The 20776-nt window shown below is 60.5% G+C and overlaps 1 protein-coding gene across 5 annotated transcripts in view; it reads left to right on the top strand.

Annotated features, from left to right (window-relative positions):
* FAM193A (family with sequence similarity 193 member A) overlaps window positions 1-18533 on the top strand; it is a 106213-nt gene extending 87680 nt beyond the window's left edge. For 4 of the 5 annotated variants that reach the window (XM_080685430.1, XM_080685429.1, XM_080685432.1 and 1 more), the window contains 8 exons: window positions 5814-6012; window positions 6887-7156; window positions 8238-8520; window positions 9445-9628; window positions 10510-10740; window positions 13617-14460; window positions 15733-15814; window positions 17361-18533. In XM_080685430.1, coding sequence (XP_080541556.1) covers window positions 5814-6012; window positions 6887-7156; window positions 8238-8520; window positions 9445-9628; window positions 10510-10740; window positions 13617-14460; window positions 15733-15814; window positions 17361-17454 — 2187 coding nt within the window. In that variant the 3' untranslated portion in view covers window positions 17455-18533. The remainder of the gene's footprint in view (window positions 1-5813; window positions 6013-6886; window positions 7157-8237; window positions 8521-9444; window positions 9629-10509; window positions 10741-13616; window positions 14461-15732; window positions 15815-17360) is intronic. The other variant, XM_080685431.1, reaches the window with a different exon arrangement.
* The last annotated feature ends 2243 nt before the right edge of the window (window positions 18534-20776 follow it).

Genomic DNA, 20776 nt, shown 5'->3' with positions numbered 1-20776 from the left:
AAGGTACATTTTAACTAATCTGAGTCTCCTTCAAATAATACTGTTCTGCTTCGTGTGTAGTGTGGGTACCTTTTAACAGATTATTCCCAACCCCGCCCTCCCATCCCTTGCGATGCACTGTCATTATTTTGATTATTCCATAATCACCAATAGTGCCTTGTTGCTATTATTACTTTAAACAAAATTGTATTTCACTTAATTAATAAGAAATACCAGAGATTTTATTTTACTTTTTATTTATTCCTTCTCCGTTGCTCTCCCTTCTTTATGTAGATCCAGTTTCTGACCTATATTATTGTATTTCTGTCTGAAGAAAATCTTTTAACGTTTCTTGCAGGGCAGGTCTGCTGGTGATGCGTTCCCTCAGGTTTTGTTTGTCTGAGGAAGTCTTTATTTCTCCTTCACTTTTGAAGGATAATTTCGCTGGATACAGAATTCTAGGTTGGTGGTTTTTTTTTCTTTCAACACTTTAAACATATTTGACTTCACTCTTGTCTTGCTCAGTGGTTTCTGACGAGATGTCCTCTGTGATTCTTGCCCTTGTTTTATAAATACACGGGCTCCTTCTCTCCCCTGCCCCAGACTACTCTCGAGATTTCCCTTTTGTCTTTGGCTTCCTGCAGTTTGTATACTTGTGCCACGGTGTGCATTTTGGGGTATTTGTTCTATTTAGTATTCTGTGAGCTTCCTGGATCTTTGTTTAGTGTCTGTCTTTAATTTTGGAAAAGTCTCAGCATTACGGCTTTAAATATTTCTTCTGTCCTTTTTTTTTTCCTTCTGGTGTTTCAGTTACTCTATGTTGCATCTTTTGAAATTGCCCCACAATTCTTGGATGTTTTGTTCTGTTTTTGTTTTGTGTGTGTGTGCATTTGTTTGTTTGTTTTTGGTGATGCTGGTGCGTTTTTATTCTTGTTTCTCCTTGCATTTCCGTTTGAGAAGTTTCTATTGACATATCTTGAAGCTCACTGATTCTTTCCTTGGTTGTGTCCATTCTACTGATCAGCTAGCTCATCAAAAGCAGAATTTGTTTCTCTTAACAGTGTTTTTTATTTCTAGCATTTCTTTTTTATTATTTCTTAGAATTAGAGTTTCCATCTCTTTGCATTACTCATTTGTTCTTGCATATTGTCTACTTTTTCCATTCAAAGCCTTAGCATAATAATCATTTTCAGTTTCCTGCCTGATAATTTTCAGCTGTTTTACCTTTTTATTCTCTCTCTACCCTTCTGTCATGTCTCTCTGAACCTCTGATAAATCCTTCTAGTTCTGTTCTTCATTCTGAAGCTCGCCTTCCTATTTCTCATCTCCTTGTCCCCCAGTCCATTCTGAGAACCTTTTTGGATCAGTCTCCCAGTTAAGTGATTCTGTTATTGTGTATAACTTAAGTTTTGAGTTTTTAATTTCAACCCTAATTCTTAATTCTAAGCTTCAGTATTTATTTTTCAAATATATTAGCAACTTTTTATAGACCCCTGTTCCTCGATCACTTCTTCTCCTTCAGCCTTTTACGGGAGGTCAGGTGTGTCTGAACGGAACCTGGAGGGTGTGGACCTGCTGTTGCTTCTGCTGCTGTGTTGCCTCCTTACATGCGTAGCAGCTGTTTATTGCGAGGTCTTGTTTTGTGCCTCCCATCCTGTGAGAAATCAGTCCCGCCCTCCGGGGGGGGGGGTGCTTCCTCAAAAGGAGGCCTCCGTTTGCTGGCCGGAGGTGCCCCAGGGGCACTGACCCACCTGGGCCCCAGCCCTCCTGCCTGCAGGACCACGGATCCGTCCCCCATCACTGCCAGTGTCATCCGGGCGTGAGCCCCTGGAGCCCCATTTTCCTCCCCGCCTCCACCTGGCCCGTTCCTTCCTGTCATGTTATCATTTCTTTGTGAAAGGCTGTCCTTGCTTTCTCTGTGGCTCAGCACTTGTCACAAAGTGTTTTGTGCCATTCATCCCCCCAGTGGGCAAAGCCCCAGCAGAGGGGAACCGCGCATGACCTTCCAGAGAAGCAGACGTGAACTGGGGGGGGGGGGGGAGGTTTCACCCCAGGCCTGCCACCTGCCCCAGGAGCAGTGGGTCATGGCTGCAGGGCCAGACTCTGGACTGGCATCCGAGGCTCCCAACTTCAGCCCCATCCTTTCTGTCTGGAAAAGATGGGAGCACTCATGCCAGCCAAGGGCCTAGGGGTGAAGTGCAGAGAGGTCTTGAATTCTGCACGGGACCCTGAGGGCTATTTGGAATTGGTCTCCGGGTGGCCCTCAGAGACTGCGATGCCTCTGGGGAGCTGCTGAAGTGGCCACTCGTGTCTCACCCCCCGCGTGGGTCACGCAGCACACCCCCTGCGGAGTGCTTGGTGAAGTTCATGGCAGTGCAGGTGGGAACTGGAGGGAGAGGAAAGCTCTTCAGCAGCGAGGGGCATGGCGGCTGCACTGTGGGGCCCTGTGTCCGCACTGTGTCTCAGAGGCCGGCTCGGTTCTTCCGGCCTGAGAACCGCCACCCCAAGCCGGGCTGTTGCCCTTCCCCGCCTCTGCCGGCGTGGGGCGCTCAGAGGAAGAGGCCCCGGTGGCAGGCCCCGCCTGTGGCCTCCCTCCGTTTGAATGCTCACTGTGGGCGGTCCCTCCCGTACGTGTGTCAGTGGCTCGCCATCTTCTGCACCTGCCCACGTGGCCCTGGGGCCGCCTGGTCGTGTGCGTGAACTCAGAGCGGGCTTAGTGAAGGCATCTGGTCGGCTGGGGCGTGCATATGTCGGAGCTTGCATGTAAAGCAAAAGGTTTTTCTCGGGGACCACTTTGTCTCGAGTGGAGAGCAGTTCAGCACTTGTGGTCATGAAGCGGCGTGGAGCCCCGGAGGGATCGGGGTCTGAGGCAGTTGCCCCCCGGGGAGGGACTTCCTTCATGCCGGGATCACGGCGTGCGGCCCAGAGGCGGGGAGCCTGGCAGGCGCCGGTCTTGGTGAAGGAAGCCCCAGGTGTCGCGGTCGGTTGGTCGGTGGGTGTCTTGTGCAGAAGCGTGCCGCAGCCCCCCTGCCCGCTGCGCCCGCGCCCTGTGCAGGGATGGGGTAGTGGGTTGCCTCTTCTCGGTGGATTTGCGTAGCCGAGGGGGTGAAGCACGTGAGGAGCCATTAGCATACGTTCCCAGCTCACCGTCTCACGGCGGCCGCTTCCTTCTCCAGGCTGAGCTCTGCTCTGCGTTCCTTACGCTCCCTACGAGCCAGGCCCTGCGCTTCCTGCGCGGGGAATAGAAGCAGTTTGCCTGGTCCCCGTTGTCAGGAGCCTCGTAGTGTGAGGAGAAGACAGAAACGTGCTCAGCCCTGACAGTCAGACGCTGTGAGGCGCCGCCATAGAAATTGGGGAGCCAAGTAGGACAGTCGTCGTGAAGAGGGACATGGACTTGGAGCCCGCGGGCTGGTTGTGCGGAGGAGGTGAGGCTGGGGAGGGTTTGGAGGGTGAGCAAGAGCTCTCTGGGCCCATGTGGCTGTGGGTCCAGGTTGTCAGCCAGGCTTTCTCGAGGGGAACCAGGCCACCCCGCGTGTCTGGGGGTGCTTGGGAAGAAGCTGTGGGACCCTGGAGGTGCTTCTGTTGCGCCAAGTTCACCAGCTGGGCTGGCGAGGCAGCGCCGCCTCTCGGAGCCAGGTGCGCTGGGAGAAGCCGCTGCTTCCACCTGCTGGGCATTCTGCCCCTTAGCGGAGTGTCTTCAGGGCGCAGAACCTGCCAGTCAGTGACTTTCCATCCGTCCTTCTCAGCTCAGCAGCTCGTAGTGTGCCTCTCGTCTGCGGACGTACGGTCTTGTTCTCCCTGCCCGGGGGTCCCCTGCAGGGCAGCCAGCTCAGGCTCCCACTGTGACCCTGGGGGCCACTACAGACCTGTTTCTTCCCACTTTGAAGCCTCGAGTCTCATTCTGGTTCACCCTGCATCTTTGCCTCCCTGCGCCTGGTCAGGTCAGGAGGGCACAAACCGCCCACATGGAGTGACACCTGGGGGGGCAGCAGAGCCCGAGCGGGGGTGGGTCTGTGTGTGGGGACCACAGTCTTGGGGGGGGTGGTCCACATACACAGCACCGAATGGTCACTGGGCCAGCAGTGTGCTGAGCACTGGACATGCACTGTCTGATTCCGTCCCCCCACAGCCCCTGGAGGTAGGTGTGTGCAAATTACTTAGGAGAAAAGGAAAGCACAGGAAGATGCAGTGGTTTGCCTAAGGTCACACAGCTAGTAAAGGGAGAGCTGGCATCTGACCCTGGGACTGCAGCCTGAAGGCCGAGAATGGGACCGGAGTTCACACCCAGCTGCGTCCCTGACCCTTGCCAGGAAGGAGCCAGACGTCCAGTCCCAGCTGTCCCGACAACCCCAGGCTTCCTTCTGTCGTCCGCATCTTTGCGGCCATCACTTCGCCATTTCTCATCCTTTCCTCGGCGGCTCACTCGCCCACCTGCCCAGGTGGGTCTTCCTCATAACCCGACCAGGTCCTCGCCCCTGCTGCTTACCACCCTCTCTAGCTCCCTAGTCCCCTCAGCACAGCAGTCATACAGTTATCTCATTTGGCCCCTGTGCCCTCTCCCCCCACCGTTCCCCCTTCCTCTCACCCCAGCCAGGCCCCCAGGCTTCTGCCAAACCATCACCTGCTCTTGGGAGTCCTTCCAAACCCGCCCCCCGCACTGGGGGGTACCGCACTGTGCTCGTGTGTGTGTCCCAGAGGGGGGCTCCCAGGCGCGGTTCCCAAGGGCAGGCTGTAGCTTTAGGGGCGGCCCTGGGCCTAGGGCAGCTGGGGAAAGCCGAGGGCCCGGCCTGGGCCAGGACCGGGTGGCCCGCTCCCTCGTGAAGCTGACAGAATTGGAGGGAAGGCAGACACTGAACCAACGGGCACAAGTCAGCCTTGAGTGATGAGCGCGTTAAGTGCTGGGAGGGGAAGTGGTGGCTTTACTGTGTTAACGGAAGGCGGCCCCTGTCTTGGTCTCGGTGTTAGGTGCTGAGGCCCAAGTCAGAGATGGCTTCTCTGGGGAAGGGACATTTAGGCCTGAAGGGTGACTGTCAGTCAGTGAGGCCGGGAGCTGAGGGCGTTCTAGAACATGGACACGGCATGAGTGAAGGTCTGGGTCGAGGAGGAGCTGGGAGTTTGAGGACCAGAAGGCCAGTGTGTCCAGGGGCTGGGTGAGCAGGAAGGACAGCTGGACCACGGCTACAATTGTGACCTCATCGTATGAGCAGTGGACGCCACTGGCCAGCTGAAGCGAGGGAGTGAGCGCTCTCGTGACATCCAGAACGCTCCCTGGCGGCTGGAACAGCCCTGAGGTGGTGAGGCTGCTGAGCGGGGCGGCTGGAGGGCCCCTGCTCCTCCGGGGACAGGCCTGCCGCAGGGCCTGGGGGCGTCCGAGCAGCACAAAACGAGTTGTTCCTCAGCGCGCACGCCCTTTGCCCACGGGAGAGCACAGGTTAGGCGTTGCCATGTTTTATCAGTGACCCTGAGATTCCTTTGGGGCGGTAACCATTGCAGGGGCAGAGGGGATAAGCCCGAGGGACGGGTCTCACGCCGGTGACCACTTCCCGTGGCGAGGGCAGCGGCAGAGGCTGCTGAGCTCCGGCTGCTGCCTGGGTTTCCTGGGCACCGGCTGCTTCAGACCCGCCCGCCTGGTGTACGTTCGGCCTGTGGTGTAGACTCGCCACCAGCGCGGTAAGACGGGTGCGCCAGGGCAGCCGTCACGGCGCGCGCGTCCCGCCCCCCCCCCCGCCCCCCAAGGCTTCCAGAAGTGACTCGTCTGTCTGTCTGTCTGTAGCCTCAGGACCTGGGTAAGCAGGTATGACTGTCGATATGTGATTAGAACTTTTTTCTTGTAGGCTTTACCGCCAGCACCTGTTCAGAATCACACAAATAAGCATCAGGTATTCAATGCATCTCTTCAAGACCATATTTACCCGAGCTGTTTTGGGACTACTCCAGAGTGGAATAGTTCTAAGTTTATAAGTCTGTGGGGATCAGAAGTGATGAATGATAAGAACTGGAGTCCTGGCACTTTCTTGCCAGATACAATTTCTGGTAAGGAACCTGTTAAAACTTTATTCGAGTTTGAAAGTGATCCGAGCTGAGTGGATGGCCATCTGGCTGTGTTCTCCCATGGGGGCCCCGAGGGTGGGCCCGCCAGGCTGCCCCTCCCTCTGCTGCCCCTCCCTCCACGTCGGTCACAGCCGCGGCCCTTAGCATGGCTGACGCCCAGCTCTGCTGCCGAGCGCTGCTGAGCGTCTTGTCTCCAGGGTTCAGGTTCGGCCACTGGTTCTCGAGCAGGGGTGGCATCCAGACATGGCCCCGGGCACAGGGCGGGCAGCAGGGCCGCAGCCGACTCGAGTGTTGTCACTTCCTTCCTCCTGTCCTTTTCTGTGTGACCCTTCATGGGATTTGTCCCTCTAGCCAGCTCCGCCCTCCCAGCCGCTGAGGCGCAGCCGTCACTTCCGGGCCGGGCGCCTGAGGGGCTGCTGCCTGCACCTCATCTCTGTCTTCATGTGGTTAGAGCCCCTGCAGCCCCCCGCCCAGCCCCTGCATGTGCTCAGAACAGCAAGCGAGACTGGACGTCTGTCTGGTCTGCGCCTGGAAAGGGTTTCTAGCTGTGTGACCTTGGGCAAGTTGCTGGGCCTCTCTGAGCTCAGTTCCTCATCTTCAGGATGGGAATAGCGCTACCGAGGTCAGAGGCAGTTTAAGACACAAAAGAAAGAAACCTCTGGAAAGCACCTAGCTCAGGGGTGGACACATGGCAGGTGCTCAGTGAGTTTTCGTTTTCCACAAACGCGAGGTGACTAGGCCATCCCAGGGGGGCGCTCCCTGCCGAGCAGCCCGTGTGGAGTGTGGTCTGCGCGTTCTCGTGGGCCTCAGCCATTGCTCTCTTCGGAAGCCTCACTCTGCCCTTTTGTCTCTGAAGGCAGTGAGATCTTGGGGCCAGCGTTCCCGGAAACAAGGCCCGACTCCCTCCCTCCGCCGAGCAGCGGCTCGCCCACAGGCCTGGACTGTAAGGAGAAAAGGGGCGCTGCCCGCAAGAAATGCCTGTACAGCTTCCAGGACGCCTTCATGGAGGCCAGCAAAGTGGTGATGGCCACCTCCTCGGCCACCTCCTCCGTGTCCTGCACGGCCACCACGGTGCAGTCCAGCAACAGCCAGTTCAAAGTGTCGTCCAAGAGGCCTCCTTCCTTAGGTAAGGCTGCTGCTGGCGGGGCCGGCGCCCAGCGTTCGCGGCATCTCCCGGGTTGCCCCTGGCTGGCCTGGCCCAAGAGAATGCCACTGTCACATGTCCTCCGGGGCTCGGCCACATGGACCCTGCCTTTCATCTCTACCTGCTGCTGTGACACAGTCACCTAAAAGCAGAACCTCGTGGACAGGGTGCCTGTGGCGTCGCTGGTGTGCAGGTGGTGTGCTGTCACACTCGGACCCGAGCCCACGGGAGAGCAGAGAGCAGGGAAGCCATCAGACAGGGGCAGGTGGCGGTGCACGGCACAGTGTTGGAGCGGCTCCCAGCACACGGGGAGGGCGGAGTCCTGGTGCTCAGGGGGGACCGGGTGGGGGGCTGCTGCTGCCTGGGGACGGGAAGTTCATGGTCACGGTGTGAGCAAGAGCGAGGGAAGGGGGCGGCCGGGTGACGCCCTCCGTGGTGGTGAGGACCTTGGCTGTCCGTGTGGGGAACACGGTGCCCCCTGCCGGAGCAGCTCCCACGGGTGCTTGGCAGCCACCCCGCACACCTGCCTGGGTGTGGCCTCGCCACCACGGAGCAGCTGGCAGGTGCTTCCTGGGCGGTCAGGTAGGAGGGTGCGGTATGACCTTGGCGGGATGCGTGCCCAGGGCATGTCAGCTCAGTCTGACCTGAGGCCGCCACTGCAGCTGCTGACGCTGCTCTGCTCGGAGGCCGGTGCTGTGAGAGGCAGGCCGAGGTAGGGCGGGGCGGCTCGGAGGGACGTGGGAAAGGACTGGGGGGGGGGGGGGGCTGTCCAGGATCCAGAACGTCCTTCCTGGTGGGTGTGTGATCACAGTGACGTGTGCGGCCTTTCGGGGGCCCGTGCCAAACAGCACGTGGGGGCGTGTGTGTCAGAAATGAAGGAAACGGGACACATGGTAACGAGTCGTGAATCCAGGTGAAGGGTATTGGGTATTTTTTTGACTGTTTCCTTCAACTTTTCTATAGATTTGAACATATTTAGACAAAAAACACTGGTAAAAAGTCCTAAAAGGATTATGGACGTGTGTCTGACCTGAGCTGTTGGCACGGCTCCATGTCTGCGCAGGTGAGGTCTTCCACGGCATCAGCAAGGAGGAGCACAGGCACGCGGTGCCCGCCGCCCCGAGGAACAGCCCCACCGGCCTGGCGCCGCTCCCCGCGCTCGCCCCCGCCCCCCTCGCACCAGCCTCCACGCCTCACCTGGCGAGTCTCGCGGCCCCCGCCTTCCCCAAAGCTGCAGCCACCTCTCCTGGGTTTGTGGACGCGCGCAAGAGCTTCTGTCCTGCTTCGGTCGCCCCCCCGACCCCCAGCACGGACGGCCCCATCAGCGCGCCTCCAAGCGTCTGCAGGTGAGCCAGCTCCTGGAGGTAGAGGCCAGGGCGTGTCGGAGACTGGGTGCCGTGCACCCCGACACGGGAAGAACTCTGTCCCCTGGCGCCGGGCGGGTGGCTGGGCCGTGCTATGCGGTGGGAGGGCGGACACCTGTAGGGCCCCACCCGCTCCATCAGTGTCTTTCAAGCTGTACTTGTTCACCTGGAGCCAAGTACACACGGCAAACTCGTGACGGCTTTGTTTTGTTTTAAATGTTTTACTGGTTTTGGAGAGAGGAGGGGCTGGGGCGAGGGAGAGGGACATCTGTCGGTTGCCTCCCATAGTCACACCCTGACCCGGAACCAAAGCCCCACCTCTTGGTGCTCCGGACGACGTTCAGCCAACAGAGCCGCACGGGCCAGGGCTGGGCAGTTTGCTTGTTGTTTTGTTTTGGTTGTTGTTTTTCTCAAGGTGCGTGTGTGCGTGTAAGTGATGCGTTGGTGGTTTTGTAATTCTCACCTAAAGACACGGTTCCGTTCATTTTGGGGAGAGAGGAAGGGAGGGGCAAACAGAAACATCCACTGGTTTCCGCCCGCACGTGCCTCCCCCTGGGACCACACCGCAGCCTGAGTCTGCCCCCGCCACAATCAGACCCTCCCCCTCGCAGTGGACGGGACCGCGCTCCAGCCAGCTGAGCCGCACTGGCCAGGCGGGGCAGTTGTATTTGAAGGCAGTGTTTTTACCTTTGAACTTGCCCGTTTAAAGCCACCTCCCATCCCGCAGGGTAAAGTGGTGGTGGGGACAGTGGGGAGACTGTGTGACCACCCGCCACGCACGCCGCCTTGCCCCCCGGCCGCCCAGCCCCCGACGTGGCCCCACGGCCGTGTGGACCTGGGTCTGGCTGGGAGGGGCAGAGCCTCTCGGGTGGCTGCTTGCTCACAGGCCCGGGTGCCGCCTTGCAGTGACCCGGACTGCGAAGGGCACCGCTGCGAGAATGGCGTCTACGACCCGCAGCAGGACGACGGGGACGAGAGCGCAGACGAGGACAGCTGCTCCGAGCACAGCTCCAGCACCTCCACCTCCACCAACCAGAAGGAGGGCAAGTACTGTGACTGCTGCTACTGTGAATTCTTCGGGCACGGCGGGGTGAGTGCCGCGCTGCCGGGCAGGGCAGCGGCTGTCGGTGCGAGCGGGCGGGGGTCAGTGTGGCAGCGCAGCGACGCGGGCGGCGATGCCAGGTGGAACTCAGGGCACTTCCTTGCAACATAGTTAAGTCAAGGTCTGGCCTCAAACAGCAGCTCCACTTGTAGGGTGTCCTTATCCTAAAGGTAGTGGAACACGTGCCCGAATAGTGAGCTGTAAGGCTTTCGTCACGGCGTCTGTGCCTGTGGGTGAGTTTTACGACAGCTAATTGGACAGGGGTCGACCGAGTGCCCAGCTGTGGGCAGCCAGGGCGTCCGGTCTGCCAGCCGCCACGCGGGGACACGTGTGCACACGGTTGGCTTCCCGGGTTGAACACAAAGGGTGTTGACCCAGGCGGACTTGGACAAGGACGCGCCAGCGCTCCAGCGGCGGCCGCAGGGCAAGTGGCTCTTCTGTTAGCTCTGCCTCGCCTTCTTGACCGCGGCGTGCTCGGGCTGGTCACAGACCTTGGCAGTGAGCTGCAGGGCAGTTCTGTTTCCTTTCGGCGCTGAGCAAGGAGCCTGCCGTGGCTACAAAGATACGGTGGGCGTGGGCACCTCAGGAAGATGCCCGCTGTTCACGTGGAAGGGGATGGCCAGGGCGTGTAATCGTTCTTTCTGACTTAACAGCGTTTACTTTCATACACAGCTGCATCTAATTCACCAGCTCTTTTGTGAATACATAGATTTTCTTTTTTCCGACCGTTTGTTTCTCTGTTTCCTTATTTTTTTGTGTATTCCATGGGTAATAAGAAAAGCTTTACTTTTAGAAATAGTCTGCAGTGTATCTTCCAAGTCATTGAAACCTGAACCTTAATCTAGTCCTGTTCTCCCTTACTGTCTCAGCCTCCAGCCGCCCCAACAAGCAGGAATTACGCAGAAATGCGGGAGAAGCTGCGCCTGCGGCTGACCAAGCGGAAGGAAGAGCAGCCGAAGAAGGCGGACCAGCTGTCGGAGCGGGAGAGCGTGGTGGACCACCGCCGGGTGGAGGACCTGCTGCAGTTCATCAACAGCTCCGAGCCCAAGCCCGTGAGCAGCACGCGCGCCGCCAAGCGGGCGAGGCACAAGCAAAGAAAGGTAGCCTGCGCCCGCGCCAGGGCGGCGGGGCCTCACCTCCGGCTGGAGCCGCGGCCCTGGCCGCAGCATGGCTTCCACGCCCCGCCTGTCTCTGGCCTGAGCCGCAGGCCGTTGGAGCCCCACGCTGTGTCCAGGATGCATCGTCCCCTTTGCGTTGTGGCTTTGTTAGTGGACCCAAACCAGCCTCGGGCCCTCGTGCTGGCCAGCAGGCGGGCGCAGACCCTCCGCCTCCGTGCCCGGGAAGCAGAGGAAGTGGGGGTGGCAGTGGGCTTTGCAGACAGGCTGAACGAGTGACTGATAGGCGGGGACAGGGCCCTTGGCTCCGGGGCCGTCCGCATGGAAGAGGCCCAGCTCGTGGCATTGATGTCGAAGGTGGCGGATGAGGTGATGGCCGTTGTGGGCAGCGCTGGGCAGTTCCCACCTCACCTCAGGGCTGCGGTGTGACAAGGGCAGGCCACCCAGTGGTGGGTGTGGCTGGACTTGACCTGAGCTCCAGCAAGTGAGTGGAGCCCTCAGGGGCCACCCTAGTTCTCCTGGAGGGCTCCCCACGGAGCCCCGGGCAGCAGGCCAGCCGTCGCCCTCGTGCAGCCCCCTCGGGGCGTCAGGCCCGGGGCCAGCCCTCAGCAGGCAGGTGGGGCCGAGGAGGTGGAAGCTCTCGGGGTCTGACAGCAGGAAGGGCTGCCCGGGAGCCGGTGAGGTCGCGGCGCGGTCAGGCAGAGCTGAGGCGGCCCGCAGGTCCTCCCGGCTCCGCAGCAGCACGCGGCTCTCGGGCTGTGCTTGTCCTGCTGAGGGGCAGACCCACCAACCCTGTGGGGCTCGGCCCCGAGCAGCCCTGGCCTGGCTGCCAGCACTCGCCAGGGACTTGGGGGAGAGCCCGTTCTGCCCCAGGAGACCTGGGTCTGCAGAGCCCACAGGAGGGGGCGAGCGAGGGTGTCGCCCTCGGACGTGCCCTGCCTCTCGGAGGGGTCCCGGGCCTGGGGCGTCCTGTGCAGCCCTCAAAGCCTCCAGGTGGCTCTGTGCTTGTCAGGGGCACTCCCGCCCTCGTCTCCTGGCCTCTGGCCTCGCAGCCCGTCTGGATCCAGACTTGATGCCACAGCCCCTCAGGCCCACGTGGTCCCCTCAGCACCCACTCCCCCTGTGCCCTACCGAGCACCCCTTGGACCGCGTGACCCAGCCCACAGGCTGGCGTTGTGTCTCCCTCCTGGTCGGCTGTGGAAGTGAAGGCGGCACACGGCGGGCTGTGGGTTCACTGTAGCCTCGTCCTGGGGGTTCCCGACCTGCACCAGGACACACTGCCAGCCGACCCCAGGCACCTGCGGGCAGCGGGGGCCCTCCTGGCGGCGGCAGGGCTGCGGGACTTGGCTTCAGTTGTGAAATTAGCTTTTTAAAACCTGTCATTGGACTTCCAACGTCATTTTATATTAAGTTTTTTCTGAAAGATAACTAAATTAGGTCTTAATGTAACGCCTACCGAAATGTAAGGAGGAGCTTAAGCTGGGAAGGGCCTTTCCTTTCCTGTCGAGTGGTTTTTGCCGGAGCGTCCGAGAGGCGCCCCTCTTTGGGGCTGTCATTTGTTACCAAACAGAGGAACCGTTTCCGGTTGTGCTGCTAGGATAGGCGTCCCTAACGACGGAGTCTTCACTCGCTGAAAAGGCGCGTCCGGACGTGGCCTAAGCAGGAGGAACCTGCTGTCGGCGTGCCTGCGGGGGGAGAAACCATTGCTCCTGGCACACCTGTGACAGCAGCTCGGGCGTGTCGGCCGCGGGCCAGGCTGGGGGGGGTCAGTCTCCTAGAGCGCGTTTAGCATGTCCTGTTGATGCCCAGAAACGCCTCCGCCTTCACCTGGGCCGGCGCGGCGGGCACGGTCACGTGCCGTTGGCTGTCTCCTCCATGTGCAGCAGGCGTGGGGGCGGGTAACAGCAGCTTCCACCTGGTTTTACATGCCTGGTCAGTGGCTCTGAGGATTAGCTACCACCTTCCCCACATAAAGTAAGTCTGTGTCAAACTTGGGGTAAGAGCTTTTGGCTCAGGCGTCCTCAAACTACGGCCCGCGGGCCACATGCGGCCCGCCAAGGACATTTATCCGGCCCGCCTGGTGCCGCTGCCTGTCCTGCTTAGCAGCCGACGTGTCCCGGGCCCGCAGTGCGCATAGGAATTTGTTCATAGTTTTTTTTTAAACTATAGTCCGGCCCTCGAATGGTCTGAGGGACAGTGAACTGGCCCCCTGTTTAAAAAGTTTGAGGACCCCTGTTTTGGCTTATTATAGCCCCTTTCATGGTTTATATTCTTTTTTTTAACTTTTAAAAAACTAATCTTTATTGGTTTTAGAGAGAGAGAGAAAGGGAAAGGAAGGGAGAGAAAATAGAAACATGGTCAAGAGGGAAACATTGGTTGGCTGCCTCCGGCACGCCCCCTGCTGGGGACTAAACCCGCAGGCTGGGCATGTGCCCTGCCTGGGAATCCAGCTAGTGCCTCTTGGTTCGTGGGACACCGTCTGCCCCTGAGCCATGCTGACCAGGCAGGGTTTATTTTATTTTATTTTTTTTTTAATATATTTTATTGAGTTTTTACAGAGAGGAAGGGAGAGGGATAGGGAGTTAGAAACATCGATGAGAGAGAAACATCCATCAGCTGCCTCCTGCACGCCCCCTACTGGGGATGTGCCCGCAACCAAGGTACATGCCCGTGACTGGAATCGAACCCAGGACCTTTCAGTCCGCAGGCCGATGCTCTATCCACTGAGCCACACCGGGCAGGGCAGGCAGGGTTTCTATTCTTACTCTGTGATTCATCGCTTAAATGCTTGTTCTTCCCGATGTGTTAATTTTCTGACCGCTTCCTGATGTCTCAAACAGCCTTCTCTTTCCGCCTGGCAGCTGGAGGAGAAGGCGCGCCTGGAGGCGGAGGCCAGGGCCCGGGAGCACGAGCAGGTCCGCGAGGAGCAGAGGCAGCAGGGGCAGGAGGAGGAGCGGCTCACGGCGGAGCTGCAGCGGCTGCAGGAGCTCCAGAAGCTGCGCGCCGTGAAGAAGAAGAAGAAGGAACGGCCGAGTAAGGACTGTCCCAAGCTGAGCATGCTTGCTGGGGCTTTGCAGGCGGCAGCAGAGGCCCTGCCTGACTCTGTGCACATGCACAACGGCTCCCTCGAGCAGAACGAAGCACCGGAAACCTCACCGCACTCCCCGTCCAGACACGCCAGCCACACAGAGCCCGCGCCGGAGGCCGAGCCTGCGCCGGAGGCCGAGCCCGGGGACAGCAGGGACTCCAAGCTCCTCCTGCCCGAGGGCGTCAGTGGGAAGCAGCCGGAGCCGCTGTCCTTTCTCCTGGACATCATGCATCGCCACAAGGAGGGGGCTGGCAGACAGAAGCCAAAGCAGGCCGGGAGGGCCGGCGGCGAGGCTGGCAGGAGGCCCGCAGAGCCCCCCAGAGCCTCCGAGAGCCAGCCCAGACCCCGGCCTCAGACTGAGCCGAAGGCCAAAGTGCTCGACCTCCCTTCCCTGGCGGAGCAGAAGCGAGAGGAGCGGAAAGCCAACAGCAACAACAACAACAGGAAGCAGCTGAACCACGTCAAGGAGGGCCAGGCCAGCCCGGGCCCCGCGGAGCCCCCCTGCCCCGGCGAGCCGGCGCTCAGCAGCAAGCCGGTGCCGGCCGGCTCCCCGCAGCCCCGCGGCAAGAGCAAGAAGAGCCGGAAGAAGAAGGGAGACAGGGCCGGCAGCTCGCTCGGTAAATGGGGGGTCTGGCGGCCGTGCCGGGGCCCGTGATGCGAGAGCAGAGCCGCTGTGTCCCGCTCGCGCCGGGGCTCTCGGTGTCAGCGTCCCAGAGCACTCGCCTGCGGTGCCTGGCCCGGCCCCGGGGGTGGGGTGGGGCCTCCTGCAGCCCTCGGGGTCTCATGCTTTTGGGGGAAGGGCCTGATAATACTTGCTTTCCCCTGTGGAAATGGGTCTAGTTAGTATTCCTCTCTCTAATGAGTTCAATTTTTTTAAACTGCCTATCCGTAGTAAATTACCCTTTTCAGCTAGATTTCCTGATTTACTTACAGAGATGTCTGCATACATAATTTGTTCATTTTGTAACTTTTTGGTCGGCCACAGAAGCAGGGTGGCTGCGATGAGACGTGTGAAGTGTCATGAAAATGACGCCATGCAGGCCAGACCCTGGTGGAGACTCAGACGCGGGAGCCTGGCGGGGGCCGGGGGTGGGGGAGCCAGCACCCAAGCAGTAGCTGTGGGGGCGGTGGGGCTCATGAAGAACTTGCCAGAACTTGCTAGCAGGGCGCAAAGTCTGACTTGAGAGTGAGGAAGGAGGTGGCTTGCAGCAGTCAGGGGGTGCGGTGGTGCCCGTTGGGGGTCAGGTGGCCATGCGCATCCTTAGGGGAAGCTTTTCCGGGGTTCTGTGAGCTCAGGTATGAAGGCCCTCGCACTGGGCTGTTGCCATGGGAGTGTTAGCGGCTGTTCCGCACGTAAGCCACGCCTGGTCACGCTACTGTGAAGTCACAGGCGGGAAGGGAGGCCCTTTTTCTTAGCCTCCGCACGTGGTCCCGGGGAGGCCTGCGGGGGGTGGGGGGCCTCACCTCACTGAGCTGGTGCTGAGGCTGTGCCTGAGCTCACGCAGCCCTCTGTCCCCTGACTGCGGCTCCGATAGGGCCTCGTGAAGGAGCCCTGCTGTCGGGGGAGCAGCCGGGGCTTCCTGGTGAAGTCGGGGTGCTGCACTTAAAACCGGATGCCAGCAGAGCCGCTGCTGTTGGGTCCCGGGCCCCCTGCCCTCTTCCTGCCCTCCCCACGGGGCCTTCCTGCGGCAGCTGCTGCGGACAGCCTCCGGGCGGGGGGTTCGGGACCCCTCGGGCCTCTCCCGTCGCGGAGACCGCTAGCTAATGGCGCCGCTCGGGATCGGCCGCCAGCAAGTTTTAGTTTGTGGAGTTGTTGCCTTTAATAAAACCCAAGTTCTGCTCCGTTAAGATGGCCTGCTCTTATCGTTGACTTGCCTTTCATTTCACAGATGACGTCTTTCTGCCTAAAGATATCGACTTAGACAGTGTGGACATGGATGAGACGGAGAGGGAAGTGGAATATTTCAAAAGGTGAGCGCCAGGACGCCGTGTCCGAGCGGCAGCGGCTGCCTGGCCCCCGCAGGCTCCTCCGCGGCCCGGCGGCTCTGACAGCAGCTTTCCCACGTGTGAGGGCCCGGCGCACACGCGCACTCGCGTCCACTTCTCCCTCCCTCGTGTGCAGACCGGGTCACGGCAGTGCCTCCCGGAAGGGTCCTGGGCCCCCAGCATCACCTGGGACTGGGCTGGTTGTTCCCACAGCCTCAGGGCGGCTCGTAGGAGACAAGTGGCGGGTCTGGAGCACAGGCGGAGGGGAGCGCAGGCGGAGGGGGGCGCAGGCGGAGGGGGGCGCAGGCGGAGGGGGGCGCAGGCGGAGGGGGGCGCAGGCGGAGGGGGGCGCAGGCGGAGGGGGGCGCAGGCGGAGGGGGGCGCAGGCGGAGGGGAGCACCAGCCGGAGGGGAGCACCAGGCGGAGGGGGGCGCAGGCGGAGGGGAGCACCAGCCGGAGGGGAGCACCAGGCGGAGGGGGGCGCAGGCGGAGGGGGGCGCAGGCGGAGGGGGGCACCAGGCGGAGGGGAGCACAGGCGGAGGGGAGCACCGGGCGGGGGGGAGCACCAGGCGGAGGGGGGCGCAGGCGGAGGGGGGCACAGGCGGAGGGGAGCACCAGGCGGAGGGGGGCGCGGGCGGAGGGGGGCGCGGGCGGAGGGGGGCGCGGGCGGAGGGGGGCGCGGGCGGAGGGGGGCGCAGGCGGAGGGGAGCAGGGTGTCAGCAGCAGGACCAGCCAGGTCCTAGGGGCCTGGCCCGGGTTTGGGGCGGAGCTGTTCTCTGAGGGGGCAGGCGGTGAGCGTCCTGGCTGCTGCTCTCAGGTGAAGGTGCCTCACCAGCTCGGGTCCGCAGCTGTGGCGGGGAGGAGAGCCGGGTTCTGGGCGGCAGCACGGGCCCCCCTCCCCGGACGGGCGCGGGCTGCGGGTGCTGCGCTTGGACCATTAACCAGAGTGTCAGCAAACACTGCTTTTACCGGCCGGACACGTGGCAACAACATAATCATGTTCGGGTCCATTCAGATGTCTCCTCCCCAGGTTAGAGCTGAAAAGGAAGGAAAACGTCCTTCCTTCACTGACCACAGGCTTGCCCGTTGTCGCTGGAAGCAGGTGGCACCCCTGGTCTTTCCAGACGCTGTTGAGCGCAGTTGGTGATCAGAGCAGAAGGGGCCCTCGCTGTCCCCCGAGGCCCGGAGGGAGGGACAGTGGGGCTGTAAGAGTTCCCCTTCCAACTCACTCCCACCTGTGAACGTGGGGCTGAGCGGGGGCAGGCTGGCGTCCCCGGTGTCGCTCATTGAGAAGGGCAGCAGCACAGCGCCCCCTCCCGGGGCTGGTGTGGCACGGAGGCCCTGGGACTGGGGGCCCGCTCCCAGCTGGGCTCATCAGAACCTCCGTGGCCGCCCCTGCAGGGCAAGTTGAAAGGGAACACACACGGGCGCCCGCCCCCTCCTGAGGACGGGGACCGGGTGCGGCGGGCGGCAAGGCGTGGGGCCCGCACCGAGCCCAGGAGGCGCCAGTGACTGGTTTTCTGTCTTCCAGGTTCTGCTTGGATTCCGCCAGGCAGACCCGACAAAGACTGTCCATCAACTGGTCCAATTTTAGCTTGAAAAAGGCCACCTTTGCTGCCCACTGAGCGAGGGTCACCAGAGAGGGACGCACCGGAGCTCGCCCAGGCCTCGCCGGTGGCCACAGCGCCCGGGACCCAGCCCGAGGACGTGCCGCCGCCCGCCCGCCCGCCCGCCCTGTTAGCTGTGTGCGTGTAGTCTGTGAGCCTCTGATCGGAGCTCTGTGCCGTCGGGTTGGACAGTAGCTCCCGCCACTTGTTCTGCCACCGCGGCCCCCGAGGCCTGGGCCTTGGCCAGAGACGAGTTTGCATCATCCACGTGGCTCCGTGGCCCCTGCATCTCACCCTGTCCTGTCATCTGTCCCCCTGGGTGACGCCCTCACTCAGCTCCCACCCGAGATGGGCGGGCCGGCGGGGCAGGCGCGCTCCGATCTCCACAATCTACTGTTCAGAGTGTACACGTCGCGCTGTTTGTGTCCGACCCCTGACTTGTAGCCAGCTTGTGTACGACCCCTGCAGAGTGAGCAAGTTCAAAAACAAACCCACCCAGTACTCACCACGTCTGTTAGAGTGTACGACTGTATTAACACGGAGGCCTGCCTGGCTACTTTTTAACATATTGTTAAGTAATATTAAAATCATGTCTTTCTTTTTGAAAGATGGAATACATTGGTACAGCAGGAGACCTCGTCTCGTTGCTTTCTGCGGGGGGATGGGAAATGGCGGGGCAGGTGTGCGGGGAGCTGCCCCCTCCAGGGGCCTTGGGCCACCACCCCACGGGGTAGCTTAGGGTTCCTGGTGCCCTCCCCATCCGGGCCCAGGCCTCAGGACAGAGCTCAGCGGAAATGGTGAGTGCTGGAGAAGCAGTGGGCGGGCCGTACCCACATGGCTGCCCGGGAAGCCATTGCATCCACACTGTGGGCTGAAGGAGGCAGAGCAGAGGGGAGCAGGGTCCGTCGGCCGGGGTGACACGGCCTTGGAGGCGGGTGCCCATCGAGCTTTGAGGGGGTTGTAATAAAAAATGGCAAATGCTAAGTTGGGTGTCAGGACATGAATAGTATTTAAAGTGAAAAAAGGAACCCCAACTTGGTCCCTTCAGAGATCTCCAGGCAGTTTTCAGAAAGCTCTCCTGGAGCTGCACTCTTCTAGAACACTCCATGGCTCCCACTGCGCCTTGCCTCCTGGAAACCTGCGAGGCCCTGCTGCTGTGCAGACGGCCTGGCCGGGCTCTGGGCCGGGGGAGGGGAGGTGGGCTGGCCTGGAGGGTCCTGGCCTCGAGGGCTCTGAACCCACAGGCTTCCTGCCGGAGGGACGGGGTGCAGGTGGAGTAGGCGGCGAGGGCTGGGCGAGGGCCTGAGCTCTGAGCGGGGAGGGGCTGCAGTCGGTGGGGTAGGCCTCACACAGGCCGAGTCCACCACGGAGCAGAGTGGCGCGAGGGCAGGCAGAGGGTCAGAGCCCAGAACCAGCGTGGAGGCTGGGGAGGCGGAGATCAGCCAGAGGTGGGGCAGGGAGGCTGGGGCAGGGAGGCTGGGGCTGGCCTCGGGCGCGAGGGTGGGCACGACGCTGAGGCAGCAGGGCGGCGGCAGCCAGTGTGGCCAAGGGGCTTGTTGTTCAGCTGGCGTGCAGCCCTGGGAGGGCCCCACACCGCCCTGGCCTGGTGTGACGGCGGGAGCTTGTGCTGTTGTTAATCCTCACCTCAGTGTTTCCAGTTGCTTTTTAAAGGGAGTGGGGGGGGGAGGGGCGACAGGAACATCGATGGGTTGGGATGGGTTGGTTGCCTTCCCCCACGACAGGGGCTGGAGATGGATGTGTCCTGACAGGGAGTCACCCGGAAACCTTGTGGTGGATGGACGGACGATGCTCCAACCACTGAGCCCTGCCAGGGCTGGAGGCCGTGTTTGAAACAGGTTCCTGCGTGTCTGGGCCGAGGTGGCACAGGGCAGTGTCCCCGGGGGAGGGGGAGGGGGAGGGGGGCCGAGGCGGCACAGGGCAGTGTCCCCGGGGGAGGGGGAGGGGGGCCGAGGCGGCACAGGGCAGTGTCCCGGGGGAGGGGGAGGGGGGCCGAGGCGGCACAGGGCAGTGTCCCCGGGGGAGGGGGGCCGAGGCGGCACAGGGCAGTGTCCCGGGGGAGGGGGAGGGAGAGGGGGGCCGAGGCCAGCTCTGTGCAGCTCCCCCTGTGCCCTGTGATGCTCCGCTCGGGGCCAGTGACCGGGTGAGGTCCAGCCGCCAGAAGAGCCGCCCAGGAGCCGTCACTCAGAGGGTCCGGCTTTCCCTGGAGTAATGTTACTTTTATTTCTGTTTACATCCCCCACCAGCCTGTTCTGTGTCTGTGAGTCTGTTTCCACTTCGTTGGTGGATCCTGTTCTTCAGAGTCCGTGTCCGGGAGCTCACGGAGCGTTTGTCCCGCTGCCTCCGTTTCACTCGGAGCCTCTAGGTCCATCAGGCTGCTGCAGGTGGTGACCTTCCCTCCCTTTACGCACAGGTAGGCCCATCGCAGGCACGTCCCACCTCTCTGCCCAGGGTCTGTCGATGGACCAGGCTTCTTCCACGTCTTGATTCCGTGGATGAAGCTGCAGGGAAAACGGCTTCCCAGGCACCAACATGGGGTGTGTGTATCTTTTTTAATTAGGGTTTTTGTTTTCTTCAGATAAATACCCAGAAGTGGAATCGCTGGGTCATAAGGCAATTCCATTTTTAATTTTTTAAATATATTTTTGATGATTTCAGCGAGGGAGAAATAGAAACATCAATGATGAGAGAAAATTATTGATTGGCTGCCTCCTACACGCCCCACACTGGGGATCAAGCTCGCAACCCGGGCACGTGTCCTGACCGGGAATCGGACCGGGAATCGAACCGTGACCTCCTGGTTCCCAGGTCGACACTGAACCCCTGAGCCACACTGGCCGGGCCATTCATTTTGAGGAAACTCCATCCTGTTCTCCACAGGGGCTGCACCAGTCAGCGTTCCCACCAGCAGTGCATTACAGTTCCCTTTCTCCACGTCCTCGTCAGCACTTTGATGTATTGATGGTGCCATTCTGGCAGGTGTGAGGTGGTACCTCATTATTGTTTTAATCTGCATCTCTTCGGTGATGGTGATGTTGAACCTTTTTTCCTATCTCTCTCAGCTATTTGTCCTCTTTGGAGAAGTGTCTATTCAGTTCCTTTGCCTGCTTTTAATTGCATTGGTGTGGGGTTTTTTGTTAAGTTGTATGAGTTCTTTATAAATTTTGGGTACTAACCCCTCATTGGATTTATCATTGGCAAACGTCTTCTCATTTGATAGGATTTTTCATTTTGTTGATGGTTTCCTTCACTGTGCAAAACTTTGTGGTTTGATGAAGTTCCATTTGTTTGTTTTTTATTGCCTTTGCCTGAGGAGACACAT

The sequence above is a fragment of the Plecotus auritus genome (assembly GCF_963455305.1).
Source record: "Plecotus auritus genome assembly, chromosome: 1".
Classification (NCBI taxonomy): Eukaryota; Metazoa; Chordata; class Mammalia; order Chiroptera; family Vespertilionidae; genus Plecotus; species Plecotus auritus.
Note: the sequence above shows the minus strand (reverse complement) of the source record. Positions and strands in the feature narration are given on the sequence as shown.